Below are 22,297 nucleotides of genomic sequence, written 5' to 3'. Positions count from 1 at the left end.
CAAGCTGATGCCCCTCCACTGTCCTTTGTAGTCCCGTATTTTGAGCTAATGCCCATTTTTTTCATTTCCTCTGTCGCTCAGTCCTTCACTCCTCTCAGAATTGTAATGCCACCAAATCCATACATTGATCCCAAACATCTTATTACTGGCTGTTCATAATTTATAATGAGGAGGTTTGCTGATTGCAGTGTCCTTGATCTTATTCAGTAATTTAAGAAAGTGGAGTAAGAATTGACTAGTTCAGGGTTTTTTTTCTTTTTATAATGCAGCATCCTTCTTATTCAATACATGTATTTTTTAGACTATTAAAGTGTTTTGCCTGGTTTGCAAGTAAGATGTGTTCTTGCTATATTATTTTTTGTATATATTTTCTCCCTCAGATCGAAAAGTTGCACAGAAAAGATGCTTGCGTATTCTGAATGTGCACTCTAACCCTCTGAAGCTTTAAGCAGAACCGCTGACAAATTTTATCAATTAGGTAAATCCTGCGTGACCTATTACTCACTCAGACTACCAGATACCTTTCCAGCCTACAGTCTGAGTTTGAAATTGTGCAGAAATCAGCAAGAAGAGGGCTTGTCTCTCAGACTCCTACTCTGCTCTGGTAGAGTGTTGGCCCCACATTTGTCCTCATTAGCAGTAAAATGTCAAGTTTCATTTCTTTCTCCTTTACATGTCTGAATGTAACCATTTGCTGTCATTGAAGCTCAGTCCACTGCACTACAAGTTCATAAAGCATTTAAATGTCACCCTGATTGGCTCTCTGTACTGTGTGTGTGCGTGTGCGTGTCTTTATAGTAGCCCGTGTTATAAATAGACTAAAGCTGTGATCCTGTAATAAAATATATGTCCATCTGTTTGATAATTCATGGAAGTCACTTAATCTTAAGCTTAAGCTCTTTTAAAGGACATACCAGACCATTTGCTCATCCCATCACTAATTCCCATTTAGAAATTCTTCTAATGTTATGTATAATTGGTCCTTAAATTCAGACAAAAGCATGCTTCCAATTTCAGTGTAAGCGGCAGCTTTCATGTTGCTATCTAGCTAGGCAATTAAGGCAATAACCACTAAAAAGTTTCATTAATTGGTTGACGATGCACATCTCTAACTGATGTTATAATGTTGTAAGACAGCTTAAGTTAAAATAAAAACTCAAGTCTAAAGTAAAGCATGGCAAAATCTCTTCATCAGACATTTTTGTTTTGTGGTTTAGAGATTTTTTTTTCTTCTAGCGTCTACAAATTTGTGCTGACCTGGTTAATGGTTCAGTTTGGTTGGACTCGGATAGTTAGAAGTGGATACTGTAAGCAGAAAATCCTATAGAGCAGGACTGAGCTGTGTTAGTTCACACTGTTCCCCCACAAAATAACCAGTATGAAATCCTCAGAGTGATGCAAAATGTGCTGGTTATCAAGGCTTGTGCTGTACTACAGTAAACAAGGCATGCTAACTAACTTGTATTATGCTTCATTCCCTTTCTCTTAGAAAGGCTTAAAAAGCATTCAGTTGTGTTTGTCTTATTTGCACTTGGTTTTAAAATGTTACCACAACCTTTGTATCCAGTGTCAATCACATGTCCCCAAAGTGTCAAGGTGACTTTTGAAGATTTCTGCTCTGTCTGCGTGACTTCTACTAAGTCGTTTAACCATTATTTTTTTTCATCCACCTGTCAACAGTCAAGTGCAGCATTTGTTAGGATTGGCTTGCAAAGAAATGAAGTGTTTCAAGAATCAATATGGCTGTACGGGCTGTTCTAGTGGTTGAGCTGGCAGGAAATGTGATGAAATAAAAAGGAAACAACAAACAAAGTTTTATTTTCATTTTTTTTTCCTTAAAGACCAAACAGATACAGTGATGTGAAAACGTGTTTGCCCCCTTCCTGATTTCCTATTTTTGTATGTTAGTCGCACTTAATTGTTTCAGATTATCAAATATTAGACAAAGATCGCACAAGTAAACACAAAATGCCGTTTCTAAATTAAGGTGTTTATTTTTAAAATCCCCAAAAGATAGACCAAAAAGTAGGCCACACATCATGCCACGGTCCAAGAAGTTCAGGAACAAGTGAGAAACAAAGTAATTGCGATCTCTCAGTCTGGAGAAGGTTATAAAGCCATTTCTAAAGCTGTGGGACTCCAGTGAAGACAGAGAGCCATTATCCACAAATGCCAAAAACATGGACCAGTAATGAACCTTCCCAGGAGTGGCTGGCTGACCAGCACAGAAATGACTCATCCAGGAGGTCACAAAAGACCTCAAAACAACATCCAAAGAACCGAGGGCCTTACTTGCCTCAGTTAAGGTCAGTGTTCATGACTCTACTATAACAAAGAGACTCGGCAAAAATGGCCTGCATGGCAGAGTTCCAAGACGAAAACCACCGCTGAGCAAAAGAAACTTAAAGGCTCGCCTCAGTTTTGCCAGAAAATATCTTGACGATCCCCAAGACTTATGGGAAAATACTTTGTGGACTGACGAAGCAAAAGTTAAACTTTCTGGAAGGTGTGTGTCCCATTACATCTGGTGTAAAAGTAAGACAGCATTTCAGGAAAGCAACATCATACCAACAGTAAAATATGGTGGTGGTAGTGTGATGGCCTGGGGCTGTTTTGCTGCATGGAGGACTTCTGCTGTCTCCTAAAACATCCTGAAGGAGAATGTCCGGCCATCTGTTTGTGAACTCAAGCTGAAGCGTACTTGAGTTTGCAGCAGAGCAATTATCCAAAACACACCAGCAAGTCCACCTCTAAATGGCTTAAGAAAAACAAAATGAAGACTTTGGAGTGGCCTAGTCAAAGTCCTGACCTGTCCAGTCCTGTCCGATTGAGGATTGAGATGCTGTGGCATGACCTTAGAACAGCGGTTCATTCTCGAAAACCCTCCAGTTGTTACTGCTATGGGTGGCTTAGTTTAGAGAGAAGGTGAGGGTTTATTTACAGTGTGGCACCAAGTGAGAATATCTACTTAAATACAGTGAGACAGATAACACGGGGCTCCAGGGGGTGGAGGGGGGCCCGAGGGGAAGGTCCAAGGCGGGGTACATACACTCCTCTTCAACTTAATCCACAACTCACTCTGAATGTCCACTCCAAAATGCTCACGCTCACTCACACACATCCACAGAAATCCAGACGGCAGGGAATCTAGAAGGCGAGGCGCGAGGTAATGTGACGATCCAGCGAGGAAGCAGCCTCTCTTGCCAACTTAAGTAGTCTGCCAGGATCAGTGTGAATGAGCCACAGGTGTGTGTTCAGGGGGGGTTCAGAGGCGGGGAATCAAGGTCCAGTTCCACCCTGGTGGGAGAGGCGAAGACAAAAACCACACACACCACGACCTCTCCAGATCTTGAGAACCATGACAGTTTTTCTCTTTTTCACACAGGGCTATGTAGGTTTGTACTTTTTCCCCCATTATATTAAACACCTTCATTTAGAAACTGCATTTGTATTTACTTTTGTTGTCTTTTTCTAAATTTTGTTGATGATCTGAAACATTTAAGTGTGACAAACATAGAAAAAACAGGAAATCAGGAAGGGGGAAAAGACACCTTTTTACAGCACTGTATGTATGTAAATATGTGGCCTACAAAAGACATGTGGCCAAATGTGTGAAGTGGTTAAATGTTTGAATCACAGCAGGTCTTGGCGGTTGTTTTAACTTATAATCATTGCTGACCACTTCTGGTCTAATTGCCCGAGATACATTTTAAAAGTAAGTTAAATCAGGCTCTTAGTGTTAACACTGTACACTGTTTCCTGGAGGGGTTTATCTTAGTAAATCCCTCAGGATTATATTGCATTCACATAAAAAAAAACTTTACCTTTTTTGTTTTGCTGTTTTTCTCCCACACTACAGAAAAGAGGAAAGCCAACATCCTGGACAACCTGAACAACACTAATGGGACCATAATTGGCGTCACCTGTTGCATTGTCTTCATTCTCCTCATCATCTCTGTTATTGTCCAGATCAAGCAGCCACGCAAAAAGTATATCTTGCGACGTGAGGACTTTGACCCCACCATGTTCCAGGAGGTCTTTGAGCCACCTCACTATGAGCTGTGTACGTTACGGAGCGCCACCACACCCACAGCGGCCTCAGCAGACTTAGTCGACCTGGCTGAAGACTTTGAGAACTACCACGCCCTTCGCCGTGCCTCTTCCCGCTGCGTTCACGATCACCACTGTGGCTCCTCCTCCAACCCCGGCTCCGCGCACATATCCCAGCTGTCACTCAGTGCACGAGAGAGCCGGGGCAACTTGAGCGCCCGTGATGCTGCGGCTGCCACTCTGCTCACAGACCTTCCGCAGCCTTCCATGGCAGTGCGGCCGTTGTTGCCGGCCACGGGAAATCGCAGGAGCATCTTGGTCATGAAGCACAGCTACTCACAAGAGGCAGCAGACAATGGATGTGACCTGGACGACGACCTGGAAGAAGTTCCCACCACCAGCCACCGGCTTTCACGCCACGAAAAGGCAGTACAGCGGTCAGTATCCATAGATTTCTGATCAGGGAAGAGCAACAACCCCAGAGTTAACTATGGGGATGTTTTGAGATATATGTGGGATATTTACATTTATTTTTTGCATTCCTTTCATTTTAGCTTCCTATTTTCGTTTATTATTTTGATATTACAATAACCTTTATTTTTGCATTGATCCTTGTTATTTCCCCTTTTTCCTACATTAAAAACATTTTCTCAAAGGGCTGCAATACAAAGGACAAATATGTCTTTGTCCCGTCTTGCATGTTAATCCTTGAAAATGTAAAAAAAAAAAAAAAAAACAACCCTCTTCCAGCTAGCTTTTTATGAATGTTGATTCACAGCTTTCCTACTCTAAACTCTACTGTGCTTTGAGGTTTGTCAGAGATCTTTAAGAAGACACAGACCTCAATTTAGCAGATGATAACTCTGTAATCGTCTGGTTTGACAGTTTTCCACAAGGGCTTGAATCGGTGCCTCACAGAGATATTTAATTCACTGACATCTATTCAAATGAATGCAGTTTGCTATAAAATACGCATTTGTATTTCTAACTGTGATAACTGAAAAAAAAAAGATAACTTGTAATCTCTATCCAGTAGCACATTATTTTGGCATGAGCAAGATTTTCTATAGAAAAAAGATTTTACTCTGTACTTGTACCGTGACTGCTTGAAAAGCAACTGTATATGTTTACAAAATCACTATGTGAATCAGAGTACATTTGTTTTTGGGTTTTTTGGAGGAAAAACTTTAAAAATGCAAGGTTTTCCTGCATGCACTTTCTATGTGCTCTGTGCAGAGTGTTTCCAACTGAATTAATTTTCTACCAAGTCTGCATGCCTGGCTCTCAGACGCCATCAAAGCACTAATGACGTTTATTGCTGTTTTGTAGCACATTATGCATTTTGATCTCTCTATGCAAAAGGAGTTTGATATTAAATGAAAGAGCCATGATATTTCAGGTTCTGCCTCATTGGCTCTTTGAGCAAACATGAATCAGAGTACAACACCACTAGGGTCTAAGAGACAATCTCAAGGTAAGCACCCTTATCCAACAATCAACATCTTTATATGTTGTTGTGTATCCATCGTTTGCCCAGTTAATATATACTTTTATGTATTTTATTTTTCTGTGATTTTTTTTTTGTTTTGCGCAGGTTTATATTTTATTTTATTTTTTTATGTTTATGTTTGAATTGTTCATTTTCACCAAGATGGTTTTCTTGCTTGCAGCCATCTTGGCCGTGTTGAGTTTGTTTGAAGTCTTTGTGATGCTCAAGTTTACTGTATGTCCTCTTCCCCTTGAAGGCATACATTAAGTCACTCAGTGGATATTCATTAGCATGGACTTCTCCAATTTCATCTTTAGTTGGTGCTGGTATCAGTTAATATGTCTAACCCCTTCCCAGCTCTCCTTAGTTAGCCTACGGAAAATCATACTTCACTTAAGTTCACATAAAGGCCCAAAAGGGAAAAGCACACACTCAAATGTTTTTATTACAACATCACATTACATGCTTTAAAGGAGGCACATTGAGATGATGTAAATATCCTGTTAGTCTTTACTTATCACACACTCATAAAGAAGTCCTCTGTAGATTTGCATGATCAGTGGTAGTATTTGATTTTGTGTTTGGTTAATTGCGAAGCGTAGTGTTTATAGCTGTGTGTAACATTTGATGTGCGTATGCTCCTTAAATGTGCTTTCATGAAGTTGCAAAAAGCACCATATGAAACAACGATAGCAATGCATACATTTGAAATGTATGTAACTTTTCTGATTCATATTTGAATTTAATTGACAATTAAAGTTTCATTTGGTTTAAATGTGACTCAGCGATATATAAGATCATGCTTGCAGCTTCATGCCTGCGTAAGATGGAGTAGCCACATAAAATGCTACCCACTGTTTTGTCTTCTACTGTGAAAAAATGTGCTGTCCTGATATACATATGTGTGTTTGTGTGTGTGTGTGTGTCTGCTTATGTTCTGCATTATGTTGCATTGTCTCCATCATGTAGACTTCTTGAGAATAGTGCAATCCTGGATCAGTACGAACGGGCGTCACTGACATATGAAAAAACGGAGCGGAGATTTACACCAGCATGATGCTGCTGCTGCTGCTGATGATGATGATGATGAAGGGACAATTTGATGAAACAAACTAAATGTGCAAAGATGAACATGAAGACTAGATGAAACTGCTGCAGATGCAAAGTTTTGAAAATCGTCTCTTTGCTCTACGTTCGGTAGCCAGTGCAGATGTCTCACTGCAGAAGCTTTGGACCTTTACAACAAACATCATTCCTGAACTTTAGATTTGGGACATTTAGAAACATATGTGTCATCGTAGATTCTCAAGTGATCAGGAAATTTCAAGTTTATTTTAAGCATGTATTTTTTTGTAGCATACATGAGTTTGATAGCCAATTATAGGTGCTTGCGGTTTGTCAAATCTAGAAAGATTTACATTAGTCAAAATTGGAATTAAACTAATTACTAACCTAATTGAATTTAATTCTATTGGACAACTGTTTATTTGGTTAACAGCTCAAAGTCCAGTTTTATGACTCCTGCATGCTTCTTCTATACCCATTAAAGCATTAACATACTAACAACTGAGTATGAAAATAACGCATCTACTAACAATACTTAAGTCATACAGGAATAAGATGTGGGTTAAAAGGTGTTTTCAAAATAGATTAATTACACTGCATGTTATTGTGTGGCTGAATCATTACAAAGCAGAGCTCCAATTTCCAACATAATAAGTTCAACTTCTTAAATGTGCTAACTTTCCAATAAGCATTTTTCTTTAATTAATTTTTATTTATTTTTGGCAACTTTGATTCCTTCAAATCTGTTTAACTCCTAATTCTCTTACTTACTGTAGAAGCTTCATATCTTTGTATTAAAACAGGATTTTATACTAAGGCAAATTGAAAAAGTGAATGTTTTTACAGTTACTCGAGTTATCTTTCAGGGCTGATTTTACTGATGCTTTATAAAATAAATAACACTGAAGCTTCACCTTTCCTTTCCCTTTGTTTTATTGGCCTTTGGTCAGTAGTTCCTCTGTCCATTAAGCGTGTCCTCAATCTGTCAGCACACCTCGTTCTCCTCTCACAACCAATTAAATGTTGCTCCTTTTTTTTCTGCCTGACTTGCTTCTGAGGAAGCGCAGACTCAAACCGGAAGGATTTATTTCACCAAGCAGTACACTTCTTTTCAATCTCTGAGAGTTTAAATAATTCCGGGTAATCAAGGTATCTGACAGGCAAGTTAATTGACTTTTTGTGATGCGTTTATCCAACTCGATCAGAAGTGAAGGATTAGCCTTGCACTCGGATAACACTTGCTACTGGCAGGCTGGTTAATATAAGACGACGTGCACTATGTGGAGAGTAAAATAAGTGGATCTGAGCACAGTGACACATGCAACACATTTCTTACTCACTGTCATTGTGTCCTTACCTGTATTTGTGGGAATTTGAATTTACCATCTATGTGTTCATTATTTTTCTGTGTTTAGTGTCATTACTTACATTCATACTCTCCACTATTTTTTTTCCTTCCGCATACACACAGCCATGCACATAAATATTCCTGCAAATAGCGAATAAAATGCTTTTCTTTTCTGTACACACATTTGCACTGCCTGGTCTGTGTGTTGTCTCTCTGCTTCACACGTCTGTCAACAGACATGTTCAGCACAGGTACCATATCCATGCTCTCTCTGTTTTGTGTCTTCTTTACTCTTTCTTTCTCTGAAAATGGACACACACACAAACACACACAGTCTCAAACTCATCCGCCGGTTTATAGATGGAGGCGGACACGCCGCTAATTAAGTAAGTCTGAATCAATTCGATCAAGCAGCAGCAGGAAGCAGATGAGAAAAGTGAAGGGCCCAGAGCGGACTTAAAGTAATAGTGTTTTCATTTCTCTGCAGATACATCAGACAGATGCATCATTCCTCTGCATCTTGCCAAGTTTGACAGCATTTGGAGCTAAGGTTTCTCTCCCATGTGCATCTTGAGTGAACTGTTGTTAAAGAGCAACTTTACCAATGTAGAGTGATGTTATGAGAAAATTCCTTAAATCAAGAAAAAAGAAAAAAAGAAAAAGGTTTGTGATGTATGAATCAAGTTTTTTTTTCTTCTTTGCTTTGGACTAGAGGTGCATTTGCTCCCCGCCGGTCTTGGATTGAGCCGCCACGGAGCGCTGATAACTTCAGATATGAGACTGAAAGTTTTTTTTTGTTTGTTTGTTTTTTTAAATTTAGAGTACCTTTAATGTAAAGTGATTCATGGAGGCAAAGAAAAAATGCAGAATCAGGTTTTTACATCATTTTAATGTAACCATGAAAATATAAAATTGCATATTTCAGCTGCTGATTTCACATATTTTCCTATTTTGGTGCCGTGTCTTTACAGTAGATAATCAGGTTGTTTGGTGGGGGGATGTGGTGAAGTGAAGAAGTGACTAATGTTAAACTGCATATATGGGTGCATACATGGTTGTCCCTGCCTTTCATCTAACATCCATTTCGTCTCATTTTTACTGATACTTTTACCGATTCGTTTTCAGTCTCCTGGTCAAAATTCATAGCATTGTGGTATTTTGTTTTTGTTTTTTGTTTTTTTATTCATGTGCATTTTTAACTGAAGACACATTAAGAAAATGCTGGACTGAATGTTTTCAATAAACTCATGTTTACTGATTTTTTTTTGTGATGACTTATTTAATAAATGAGTACAAACTGAATTAAGTATTATGTTTAGCATGATGTCATTATATATTTTTTGATACATTCTTATGATATTGATAATGGTATCCCATCAGATGTAGGGATGTTGTTTTTGTGTCTCCAGATGGTTGTTTATTGCACTGGATTTATGCTTGGGGTTGTTGTCAGGCATATTGTTTGAGTGATCACACACCTATATGATGATATTGCACAGTGTGGCAACCTGAGCCTTTAAAGTTTAGACAACAATTAGACAACATGCAGAAACTGCAAGGAAGTTCAACTACATCTTCAAACATTTTGAAGGACACACCCTACAATTTTATTTGTTGACACATTTGTTGGACATTTTAAGAACAGGTATCGGTTAGAAGATGAAATAAGCACATACGATACTCAATGAATAGTGTAATGGTGTAACTGTCTGGGAGCAGCAGATGCACCAAGGCCAGTAAGAGCCATTACGAATTTCAGTACTAAACTTTGGGACAAAAGTTTAAACCATCAAAGATTAACAGTGTCATTTGTACCATCGCCTATCAACCTTTTTAATTTGTATGGATGAAATTTAAGTTATATTTAGTTGTTTTTTGTATATATTGTTTGTTTAATGCTTTTTGTGTTTTGTTTTTAATCAAACAAGCTGCTGCACCACAAGTTTTCTCACTTCGGACAATAAAAGTAGGGGAAAATCTATGACTACAAAGCTACAATCAGTGATCTGTTCGTAGTATAAGTAAAAATTGTTAGTAGTTAGCATGTGGTGTTTAAATGGGAGGCTGTAGTTCAGGAAGTAGAGGGCGCTGTCTGCGATACACACCCAGGGCTCAGTGTGTACGTCTCCCTCTTATCCTATGGCACTTATGGTAGGCACTAACCTTTATATATAAGCTGCATAGGAAATATATATATATATATATATATATATATAAACACCCAGCACGCCCCTGCGGGCGGTTTATCCTTCAAGCTCGGGTCCTCTACCAGAGGCCTGGGAGCTTGAGGGTCCTGCGCAGTATCTTAGCTGTTCCCAGGACTGCGCTCTTCTGGACAGAGATCTCCGATGTTGTTCCCGGGATCTGCTGGAGCCACTCGCCTAGCTTGGGAATCACCGCACCTAGTGCTCCGATTAACACGGGGACCACCGTTACCTTCACCCTCCACATCCTCTCGAGCTCTTCTCTGAGCCCTTGGTATTTCTCCAGCTTCTCGTGTTCCTTCTTCCTGATATTGCTCTCATTCGGAACCGCTACATCGATCACTACGGCCGTCTTCTTCTGTTTGTCTACCACCACTATGTCCAGTTGGTTAGCCACCACCATTTTGTCCGTCTGTATCTGGAAGTCCCACAGGATCTTAGCTCGGTCATTCTCCACCACCCTTGGGGGCATCTCCCATTTTGACCTCGGGACTTCCATGTTATACTCGGCACAGATGTTCCTGTACACTATGCCGGCCACTTGGTTATGGCGTTCCATGTATGCCTTGCCTGCTAGCATCTTGCACCCTGCTGTTATGTGCTGGATTGTCTCTGGGGCATCTTTACACAGCCTGCACCTGGGGTCTTGCCTGGTGTGATAGACCCCAGCCTCTATGGATCTTGTGCTCAGAGCTTGTTCTTGTGCTGCCATGATTAGTGCCTCTGTGCTGTCTTTCAGTCCAGCTTTGTCCAGCCACTGGTAGGATTTCTGGATATCAGCCACCTCCTCTATCTGCCGGTGGTACATACCGTGCAGGGGCCTGTCCTTCCATGATGGTTCCTCGTCTCCCTCCTCTTTCTTGGGTTTCTGCTGCCTGAGGTATTCACTGAGCACTCGGTCAGTTGGGGCCATCTTCCCAATGTATTCTTGGATGTTCGTTGTCTCATCCTGGACTGTGGTGCTGACACTCACCAGTCCCCGGCCCCCTTCCTTCCGCTTAGCGTACAGCCTCAGGGTGCTGGACTTGGGGTGAAACCCTCCATGCATGGTAAGGAGCTTTCTTGTCTTTATGTCAGTGGCTTCTATCTCCTCCTTTGGCCAGCCTATTACCCCAGCAGGGTACCTGATCACGGGCAGGGCGTACGTGTTGATGGCCCGGATCTTGTTCTTACCATTCAGCTGACTCCTCAGGACTTGCCTGACCCTCTGCAGGTGCTTGGTGGTTGCAGCTTTTCTAGCGGCCTCTTCATGGTTCCCATTCGCCTGCGGGATCCCCAAGTACTTGTAACTGTCCTCTATGTCTGCAATGTTGCCTTCTGGTAGTTCAATCCCCTCAGTTCTGACTACCTTCCCTCTCTTTGTTACCATCCGACTACACTTCTCCAGTCCGAACGACATTCCAATGTCATTGCTGTATAGCCTGGTAGTGTGGATCAGTGAATCGATGTCTCGTTCACTCTTGGCATACAGCTTGATGTCATCCATGTACAGGAGGTGGCTGACAACTGCTCCGTTCCGTAGTCGGTATCCGTAGCCAGTCTTGTTAATGATCTCACTGAGGGGGTTCAGGCCTATGCAGAACAGCAGTGGGGACAGAGCATCTCCTTGGTAGATCCCGCACTTGATGGTGACTTGTGCTATGGGCTTGGAGTTGGCCTCTAGTGTTGTACGCCACATCCCCATTGAGTTCCTGATGAAGGCTCTTAGGGTCCCATTGATCTTGTACAATTCTAGGCATTCCAGTATCCAGCTGTGGGGCATTGAGTCATAGGCCTTCTTGTAATCAATCCAGGCAGTGCACAGGTTGGTCAGTCTGGTCTTGCAGTCTCGGCTGATTGTTCTGTCTACCAGTAGCTGGTGTTTTGCGCCTCTGGTATTCTTGCCAATTCCTTTCTGTGTCCCGCTCATGTATTGACCCATGTGCCTGTTCATCTTAGCCGATATGATGCCTGACAGGAGCTTCCATGTAGTACTGAGGCAGGTTATTGGTCGGTAGTTGGAGGGGACCGGTCCCTTCTTGGGGTCCTTGGGGATCAGGACCGTCCGGCCTTCAGTTAGCCATTCCGGGTGTCTCTCGTTAACTAGCAGCTGGTTCATTTGTGCTGCCAGACGCTCGTGGAGTGCAGTCAGCTTCTTCAGCCAGTAGGCGTGAACCATGTCGGGCCCTGGTGCTGTCCAACTCTTCATACTGGAGACCCTTTCTTGGATATCTGCCACTGTGATGGTTACTGGACCCTGTTCAGGGAGGTCGCTGTGGTCTGCCCTCAGATCCACTAGCCACTGAGCATTGCCGTTATGGGTTGCATCCTTCTCCCATATGCTCTTCCAGTATTGCTCCGTCTCCAGCCTTGGTGGTGCTGTCCTCTTATTGTTCCCTTGCCACTGAGAGTACACCTTTGCTGGTTCTGTGGAGAACAGCTGGTTTATTCTCCTGCCTTCTATCTCTCTGGTGTACCTCCTCAAGCGGCTGGCCAAGGCTGTGAGTCTTTGCTTGGCAGTTTCCAAGGCCTCAGGTATGGACAGCTTGCTGTATTTCTTAGGCACCTTATTTGTCGCACCTTTCTGCAACTCCGTTAGTTGGCTAACCTCCCTCCGTGCTACTTTGATCTTGCCCTCTAGCCTCCTTCTCCATGGAGGGTACTGCCCCTTGTGGCTGTTCAACTTGTAGCCAAGCATCTCACTGATCACTGCTGCCGTATTGTAGATCAGCTTGTTAGTGTCGGTAATCGTGGTTGTAGGTATTGCCCGTAGTGCTGCATTAACATCATCTAGCAGACCTTCTGAGGGTACTTCACGTAATCTTGGTAACCGGCTACGGGGGATCCAGGTTTCAAGCTTGGCCATGATCCTATTTTTCAGGTCAGTTCCTCTCGCACTCAACGATCCTTCTCCTATCGCACTTGGGGCTATGTACCCAATCTCGGGTGGGGGTGATGATATCGCCCCCCTGACCTGGCGTCCTGACTCCTCCTTGCCGTAGCATTTGTGTTGTACCTCGTCAATCTCTAGCTGTGAGAGCAGTCCCTTCTTTCGAATGTTGGAACACTGAGCTACTAGTTGTTTCGCCGTCATTGTGGATGTTGGGTATCGAAGAATCCATAGGTCCCTCATCCTATTCATGTAGCCCCTTCCGCCGGGGTTACTTGCGTAGTAGCATTCCAAAAACGCCCTGTTTTCGTCTCTTGCCCACCGATGCCTTCTTGTTCCAGTATCCCACTTTTCGTCAGGGTGCCCTGGTTCCTCAAAACCTGACGCGGACCTTGTTGATCCGGGCGATCAACAATATACCATCTTCATCCGCTTTGTCCGGGGCCGGGTCGCGGGGGCAGCAGCCTAAGCAAAGAGGCCCAGACCTCCCTCTCCCCAGCCACCTCCTCCAGCTTATCCAGCTTATGGGGCAGGGATAGCTCAGTAGGTAAAGTGGTCGCCCCATGATCGGAAGGTCGGCGGTTCGAATCCACTTAACGGCTACCCTGAGGTACCCCTGAGCAAGGTACCGTCCCTACACACTGCTCCCCGGGCGCCTGCTTAGTGGGCTGCCCACTGCTTCACTGAGTGAATGGGTCAAATGCAGAGAAAAACAAGTAATTTCCCCATGGGGATCAATAAAGTATCCATTATGATTATTATTATTATTATTATCCGGGGGAATACCAAGGCGTTCCCAGGCCAGCCGAGAGATATAATCTCTCCAGCGTGTCCTGGGTCCGCCCCGGGGCCTCCTCCCGGTGGGACATGCCTGGAACACCTCACCCAGGAGGTGCCCAGGGGGCATCCTTGTCAGATGCCCGAACCACCTCAGCTGGCTCCTTTCGATGTGGAGCAGCAGCTGCTCTACTCTGAGCCCCTCCCGGATGGCCGAACTTCTCACCCTATCTCTAAGGGAGAGGCCAGCCACCCTTCGGAGGAAGCTCATTTCTGCCGCTTGTATCCGCGATCTCGTTCTTTCGGTCACTACCCACAGCTGGTGGCCATAGGTGAGGGTAGGGACGTAGATCGACCGGTAAATTGAGAGCTTCGCTTTTACACTCAGCTCCCTCTTCACCACGACGGACCGGTGCAGCGTCCGCATTACTGCAGCTGCAGCCCCAATCCGTCTGTCGATCTCCGGCTCCCTTCTCCCATCACTCGCGAACAAGACCCCGAGATACTTGAACTCCTCCACTTGGGGCAGGAACTCATCCCCAACCCGGAGTGGGCACTCCACCCTTTTCCGGCTGAGAACCATGGCCTCAGATTTGGAGGTGCTGATCCTCATTCCCGCTGCTTCACACTTGGCTGCGAACCGTTCCAGTGCGAGCTGGAGGCCCTCACCCGATGAAGCCAACAGAACCACATCATCTGCAAAAATCAGAGATGAGATTCTGAGGCCACCAAAGCGAAAGCCCTCCGCCACTTGGCTGCGCCTAGAAATCCTGTCCATAAAAATTATGAACAGAACCGGAGACAAAGGGCAGCCCTGGCGGAGCCCATCACCCACCAGGAACGAGTCCGACTTATTGCCGGCAATGCGAACCAAGCTCTTGCAACGGTTGTATAGGGATCAAATCAAATCAAATCAAATCAAATCACTTTTTATTGTCACATCACATGTGCAGGCACACTGGCACAGCACATGCGAGTGAAATTCTTGTGTGCGAGCCCCACAAGCAACAGAGATGTGCAAACACAACAACACAAACGAGCAAAATACAAGAATGGCCAACCTGAAACTAATAAATATATGTACAATATATAATAGTGTATGCATTTCTGGATGTGTATACTAAATATTTTCCTACGTGTGTGTGTGTGTGTGTGTGTGTGTGTGTGTGTGTGTGTGTGTGTGTGTGTGTGTGTGTGTGTATACACATTTTTACAAATTAAATAGTAAAAAAATAAAATAAAATAATAATAATAATAATAAAATATATAAAATATACAGAGTTGAATATGTGCAAAACAAGTGGCATTTATATACAGTGTGGAGTGCATAATGTTGAAGTTCCAGTAGTGAAGCTGAGGTGTCTATGACGTGTTCAGCAGTCTGATGGCCTGATGGAAAAAGCTGTCTCTCAGTCTGCTGGTACGGGACCGGATGCTGCAGAACCTCCTTCCTGATGGAAGCAGTCTGAACAGTTTATGGCTGGGGTGACTGGAGTCCTTGATGATCCTCCCCGCTTTCCTCAGGCACCGCTTCCTGTAGATGTCTTGGAGGGAGGGAAGCTCACCTCCAATTATCCGTTCAGAGCACCGCACTACTCGCTGGAGAGCTTTGCAGTTGTAGGCGGTGCTGTTGCCATACCAGGTGGTGATGCATCCAGTGAGGATGCTCTCAATGGCACAGCGATAGAAGGTCCTGAGGATGCGGGGGCTCATGCCGAATCTTTTCAGTCTCCTGAGAAAGAAGAGGCGCTGCTGCGCCTTCTTCACTGTTTTGTTTGTGTGTACTGACCACGTAAGATCCTCAGCCAGGTGTACGCCAAGGAACCGGAAGCTGCTCACTCTCTCCACAGCAGCGCCGTTGATGGTGATGGGGGTGTGTACTTCTCTGCACCTCCGGAAGTCCACTATCAACTCCTTTGTCTTTGCGACGTTGAGGGGGAGATGGTTGTCTTGACACCAGTGGGTCAGGGCGCTGACCTCCTCCCTGTAAGCCGTCTCATCACCGTTGGTGATAAGACCCACCACTGTAGTGTCGTCCGCAAACTTCACAATGATGTTGGAGCTGTTAGTGGCTGTGCAGTCGTAGGTGTAGAGTGAGTACAGGAGAGGGCTCAGTACACACCCCTGTGGAGCACCAGTGTTCAGTGTGATGGGGGTGAGGTGATGCTGCCCAGTCTGACCACCTGGCATCTGTCAGACAGGAAGCTAAGGATCCAGCTGCAGAGGAAGCTGCTCAGTCCTAGATCCTGCAGTTTCCTGTCCAGCTTCGAGGGAACGATGGTATTGAATGCTGAGCTGTAATCTACAAACAGCATCCTCACATACGTGTCTCTCTTCTCCAGGTGTGACAGGGCAGTGTGTAGTGTCAGGGCTATGGCATCATCAGTGGACCTGTTGTGGCAGTATGCAAACTGTAGAGGGTCCAGTGAGTCGGGTAGTGCAGAGCAGATGAAGTCCCTGACCAGCTTCTCGAAGCATTTGCTTACGATGGGGGTCAGGGCCACAGGTCGCCAGTCGTTCAATGAGGAGATGGTGGAGGATTTGGGTACAGGGACGATGGTGGCCATTTTGAAGCAGGCTGGGACTACAGACAGAGAGAGGGAAAGGTTGAAGATGTGCGTGAACACTCCAGCCAGCTGAGCCGCGCATGACCTGAGGACGCGGCCGGGAATCCCGTCCGGACCAGTAGCTTTGCGTGCGTTCACCTTCCTGAAGCACCTCCGCACATCCTCCTCAGACACAGTGTGCGCACTGACGTCATCCGCGGTGCGCACACTGTCCGGTCTCATGGTGTTCGCTGTGTCGAATCTAGCGTAGAATACGTTTAGATCCTCACACAGAGAGGCCGTGGTCTGCGGTGTGCTGGTTTTCCCTCTAAAGTCTGTGATCGTGTTTAGTCCCTGCCACATACTCCGAGGGTTGTCAAACTGTTGTTCCACCCTGTCCCTGTACTCACGTTTGGCTGCTTTGATCGTCTTCCGGAGTTGGTAATGTGCGTGTTTGTAGTCCGATGTGTTCGCGGAGGCAAAGGCGGTGTTCCGTGCCGCCAGTGCCGCGCGAACATCTCCGTTAATCCAGGGTTTTTGATTTGGGAAGGATTTGACTGTTCTGGATGGGACGACATCTTCCACGCATTTCCTGATAAATCCACAGACTGAGTCTGTGTATTCATCAATGTCTCTGGCGGCCACGTGAAACATTTCCCAGTCCGCGTGATCAAAACAGTCCCGCAGCGCAGACTCCGATTGGTCCGTCCAACAGTGCACCGCCCTCCGGGTTGGAGCTTCCTGTTTCAGCTTCTGCCTGTAGGCGGGCAGGAGCAGGATGGAGCAGTGATCTGATTGGCCGAATGGGGCGCGGGGGAGGGCTTTGTACGCATCCCGGAAAGAGGTGTAACAGTGGTCGAGTTGCCGGTTTCCACGTGTGTTGAAAAGGATGTGTTGATGGAGTTTTGGTGAGACTTTCTTCAGGTTTCCCTTATTAAAGTCTCCGGCTGTGATAAACGCTGCCTCTGGGTGTGCGGTTTCCTCGCTGCTGATCGCGCTGTACAGTTCCCTGAGTGCACGGTCAGTGTCGGCTTGTGGGGGAATGTAAACAGCCGTAATAATCACTGCTGTAAATTCCCTCGGTAGCCAGAATGGCCGGCACTTAATCATCAGGTACTCCAGGTCCGGTGAGCAGAAGGATTTGACCGGGTGCACGTTCGCATAATCACACCAGCTGTTGTTGATCATGAAACACACACCACCGCCTCTGCTTTTCCCAGTAATCGAATGGCCCGTAGCAATGGGCCAGACACCCCATATTCCCGCAACACCTCCCACAGGACACCCCGAGGGACACGGTCGAATGCCTTCTCCAAGTCCACAAAACACATGTAGACTGGTTGGGCAAACTCCCATGCACCCTCAAGTATCCTGGAGAGGATAAAGAGCTGGTCCAGTGTTCCGCGACCAGGACGAAAACCGCATTGTTCCTCCTGTATCCGAGGTTCGACTAACGGACGAACTCTCCTTTCCAGCACCCTGGCATAGACTTTCCCAGGGAGGCTGAGGAGTGTGATCCCCCTGTAGTTGGAACACACCCTCCGGTCCCCTTTCTTAAAGATGGGGACCACCACCCCGGTCTGCCAGTCCACAGGTACTGCCCCTGATCTCCACGCAACATTGCAGAGGCGTGTCAACCAGGACAGCCCTACAACGTCCAGAGCCTTCAGGAACTCGGGGCGGACCTCATCAACACCAGGGGCTCTGCCACCAAGGAGTTGTTTAACTGCCTCAGTGACCTCGCCCCCGGAAATTGGCGGGTCATTCCCCTCATCCCCAGACTCTGCTTCCTCCTCGGAAGACGTGTCAGTGGGATTAAGGAGGTCCTAGAAGTATTCCTTCCACCGCCTGACAATTTTCTCAGTCGACGTCAGCAGCGCTCCGCCAGCACTATACACAGTGCAGGTAGAGCACCGCTTTCCCCTCCTGAGACGTCTGACGGTTTGCCAGAATCTCTTCGAGGCAGTCCGAAAGTCTTTTTCCATGGCCTCTCCAAACTCCTCCCACACCCGAGTTTTTGCTTCAGCCACTGCCCGAGCCGCATTCCGCTTGGCCTGTCGATACCTGTCGGCTGCCTCCGGAGTCCCACAGGCTAACCAAGCCCGATAGGACTCCTTCTTCAGCCTAGTGGCTCCCTTCACCTCTGGTGTCCACCATTTGGTTCAGGGATTACCACCACGGCAGGCACCAACCACCTTGCGGCCGCAGCTCAATGCAGCAGCTTCAGCAATGGAGACGCTGAACATGGTCCATTCGGACTCAATGTCCCCAGTCCCCATGCTGTTGAAGCTCTGCCGGAGGTGTGCGTTGAAGATCTCGCGGACTGGGGCCTCTGCTAGACATTCCCAGCACACCCTCTCATATATACATATATATATATATACATATATATATATATATATATATATATATATATATATATACATATAGTGAAACAGTGTTTGGTGAAGCAGTGTTTGGGTCATTACTCAAAAAGAAGTAATGTATTACACTTTATTTGTCACTTTTCATAAAAGTAATGGAGTACATTAATTAAATACTTGCCAGAGAACGTAATTTGTTACACTACTTATTACATAACTTTCTCAGTACTCTCTCAAATGACCTGAAAAGCATGGTCACATAATTACCGGTTAACACACGCACTATCTTTCTTTTAGTTTTTAGGTGTAAACAAAGCCAAAAATACAAAGAAAAGATGAAAACCAGCACAGAGAGACTTCAAAAGGATCTTCCCTGTAATTGTACTGTAAAATATGAACAGGAAGAAACTGAGGCTACTAGGCAGAATGCACATCACTACTTTGTTACCTGTAGAAGTTTAGGGTCTGGGTGCTGGGCCGGGTTTAGCAAACACTCAGTTTCAAAATCTTTCTGGGTTCTTGGGTTCTGGTCTTTGCGTTACCATGTTGTCTGTTCAGATGCTTCTAAAGAGCCAAAGTTGTATTAGCAGTATATTGCTCTTGTTTCTATCTTGGATGCAGTTTGCACTTTACCATCACACACTTGTCCTTTTGAAAATGAAAGTAATGTCCACATCTCCACTCCTTAAAAGCTGTATTGCTATATTGCTCCACAACTTTGTCCTCTCACATGAACTGAAATCGCCTGATTGTAGCCAGAGTGTGGCGAAAGATAAAAGCATGTTTGATTGATGTTAATTTTTTCTTTCTATCTGCCCGATGTGAACTGAAGAACCTTTTTTAACATAAGTAACGACACAATTAGTGCTGATTAAGCATTGACAGTATTGAGATGCTATTTTTATTCTGTACATTTTTCGCTTATTATCTCCTTCAACAGCGCTCAACTTAGAAAAACACCATTAGATTTTTCTTCTTTTAGACATGTGTGGTTCTATTTCTGTCATTTCTAACTTTTAGATTTTTTTAAAGATTCAACTTTATTCAACAAAAATGTATAATGTATTTCAATTGGCAGACTCTTCAAATTCTCATTCAATGTACTCCTCTTTCAACTGCTTCTACATATGTGCACCTAAAGACACCATTCAAACTTTAAAACGAAGCCAAGACATTGAACTATTCAGCTTTTAATTATCTTTTCAATATCTTTTATAGTTTTTCTTCACTTCCAGTTTAAGATCCATGCTTTCTTCACCAGTTTCATATTTTTTAATGGGTGTCTTTGTTTCAGTGAGTAGACCAACTGCCACAGTGGCAGAAACCTATGACATTATTTTTGTGCCTCGATTCTGAGCGCACGTTAAAAAAAAATTGTAAGCGCAAATGTTGGATTTTGAGGAGAACGTTTTTTTAAGAGAAGAAAAGTTTAATTTGAGCTAACAAAATTCATTTCTGCGTGCAAGAAATGTATTTCAGTGTTTGCTATTATCCATATACACACACAATAACAGCCCCTCTTGCTCAGTTGTTGGCATTTGCTCTTGCTCCTTCCGGAAACACGGTCCAGAATGTAGCTAAATCCAGTGGAGTGGTTTGGTTTAAACTAGATTAAAACCAACAATGGTCTTAAAATATATATATTAAAATAAAATAATAAAAAATACTAACCGAAAATGGACTTAGCTACATTCTGGACCGTGTTTCCGGAATGCAGTAGCTAGCGAGCTGATTGGAGACTGTAACAGCCAATCAGAATTTTTGCATCCAAGTCTGTGATTGGTTCTGTGGCACACTTATAACGGTATGCACGGAGCAGAGATGTTGTGAGCGCGAATGACACACTGAGAGCAGATGTCTGTCAGCACACAGAGCAGAGATCTGAGCAAGAGCAAATGCCAACAACTGAACGAGATGAGTCAATGTCCCTGACATGGATCCTGGAATGGCTAGAACTGTACAAGATCAACAGGACCGAAAGAACCTTCATCACAAAATCAGTGGGGGGTGCAGGGAACAACACTAGAGGCTAATTTAACGCCAGGAGAACAGTCGCCATCAACTGCAGGATCTACCGAGGAGATGTTCTGTTCCAACTGCTGTTTTTCATTGGCCTCAACCCACTCAGTAAAATCATTAACAAGACAGGCTACACACACGAGCCAACTTTTAGGAAAAAGATTTGAAATGTTCAGTGTATGCAACGAAACCCAAACCCTGATCGAATAGAAGACACTTTATTGGACATTGTAAGACCAAAGACAAGAAGAATGCAATGTATGCAGCAAAACCTTGATCCCCAGGAAGGGACCTCATTGGCCGCTGTCCGCCCTAACTCAAGAACGATGCAGCAAACCCAAACCTAAGAGGGAAAAACCGGGCACCAAATGAGGTGATTCCATCTGACGCTGCCAAGCCAAAGGGTGAAAATAAGAAGAAAATGCAGAAAAATGCAAAACCAAACCCCAGAGCCAGAAGCCCTAGACCCAATCAAGGGCCTTGGCCACATCAGTCCAATGCCCACTTTAAACCCAATAATGGGCCTGGGCAACATTGACGCAATCCACAGTTTTTACCGAATCAAGGGCCTCTGCAACATCAGCCTAATCATGACCTTAGAACCAATGATGGGCCATCTCAACCACAGCCTAATCCTCACTTAATACCAAATGATGGCAGACATCCATATAATGAGACTGATGAAGTGGGTGCGCTGAGATTCCTCCTGCAGGAGGCTCAGCACATGTGTAAAACCAATCTTTACAAAATGACAGCTGCAAACCTAAAACACAGAATGATTGGCTTCGCCTGCAGCTAAAGTGCTGCAGAGAAAATGCTGAAAAAAACATTCTTGAGCTCCAACAACAACTGGAACAGGCTTGCAGAAACAGACCCGAGGAGAACTTCACCCCTGTGGTGAATGCAGCTCCTGTTAAAGACGACAACACAGCTGTGACAGCTGCAGAGCTGAGTGTGGACGCTTCAACACAAATTACAGAAGTTCCACACACAGACTCTACAGACATGAAAACCGTTCGAGTAGCTGATTTGGAGACCCAAGTAAAAAACAGCAGGAAGAGATCGAACAACTCCGTGAGAAAATCCTCAAAACTCAGAAAACTCTAGAAGAGGAAGTTGCAAAGCGCAAATAACAGGAACAAAGAACCCACTGTGAGTACGCCAAACTCAAAGCCAAACTCAAAGCCAAATAGAGACAACACATCAGTCAAGTTCAGAAAAAGAGGCCAGCGTTAACAATCCAGAAAATTCTCCAGCCCAAGCCGAGACACTCCAGGAGAATCAGCAAGAAAAAGAGGAGGCCAGTTCTACCAAACGAGAAAATCCAGAGGCCCGAGATGACAACATGCCAGAAGAAAAACTAAAAAAGAAAAAGAAGTGCAACTGGTTTTTGAGACCATTCACTTAATTGACTTCACAGTAATATACAACAAAATATTAACAGTTACTTAAAGTGCCTAAACATGCATTTTAAGCATATTTGCTTAAATATTTTGTTGTGTACAAAGTTTTCATCGGCTCCACCCCCCCCCCCCAAACCAGCCACGGCAGATGGCCGCCCCTCCCT

The 22,297-nt window shown here is 44.5% G+C and overlaps 1 protein-coding gene and 1 pseudogene across 1 annotated transcript in view; both read left to right on the top strand.

Annotated features, from left to right (window-relative positions):
* The window catches only part of neto1l (neuropilin (NRP) and tolloid (TLL)-like 1, like), an 88,433-nt gene extending 80,916 nt beyond the window's left edge, over positions 1 to 7,517 (top strand). The window contains exons 13-14 of the mRNA XM_086306106.1: positions 3,860 to 4,487; positions 6,509 to 7,517. Of these exons, the coding sequence (XP_086162232.1) occupies positions 3,860 to 4,487; positions 6,509 to 6,596 (716 nt within the window). The 3' untranslated portion in view covers positions 6,597 to 7,517. The remainder of the gene's footprint in view (positions 1 to 3,859; positions 4,488 to 6,508) is intronic.
* A 13,464-nt stretch (positions 7,518 to 20,981) lies between these two features.
* On the top strand, positions 20,982 to 21,923 carry LOC147321903 (uncharacterized; annotated as a pseudogene).
* Positions 21,924 to 22,297: the final 374 nt, after the last annotated feature.

The sequence above is a fragment of the Aulonocara sp. 'chitande type north' Nkhata Bay genome, linkage group LG9 (assembly GCF_057382095.1).
Source record: "Aulonocara sp. 'chitande type north' Nkhata Bay isolate Kocher_YH1m ecotype deep benthic linkage group LG9, A_spYH_male_GT1.1, whole genome shotgun sequence".
In the NCBI taxonomy this organism is placed as follows: domain Eukaryota; kingdom Metazoa; phylum Chordata; class Actinopteri; order Cichliformes; family Cichlidae; genus Aulonocara; species Aulonocara sp. 'chitande type north' Nkhata Bay.
This window is presented reverse-complemented; position numbering and strand designations above follow the sequence as displayed.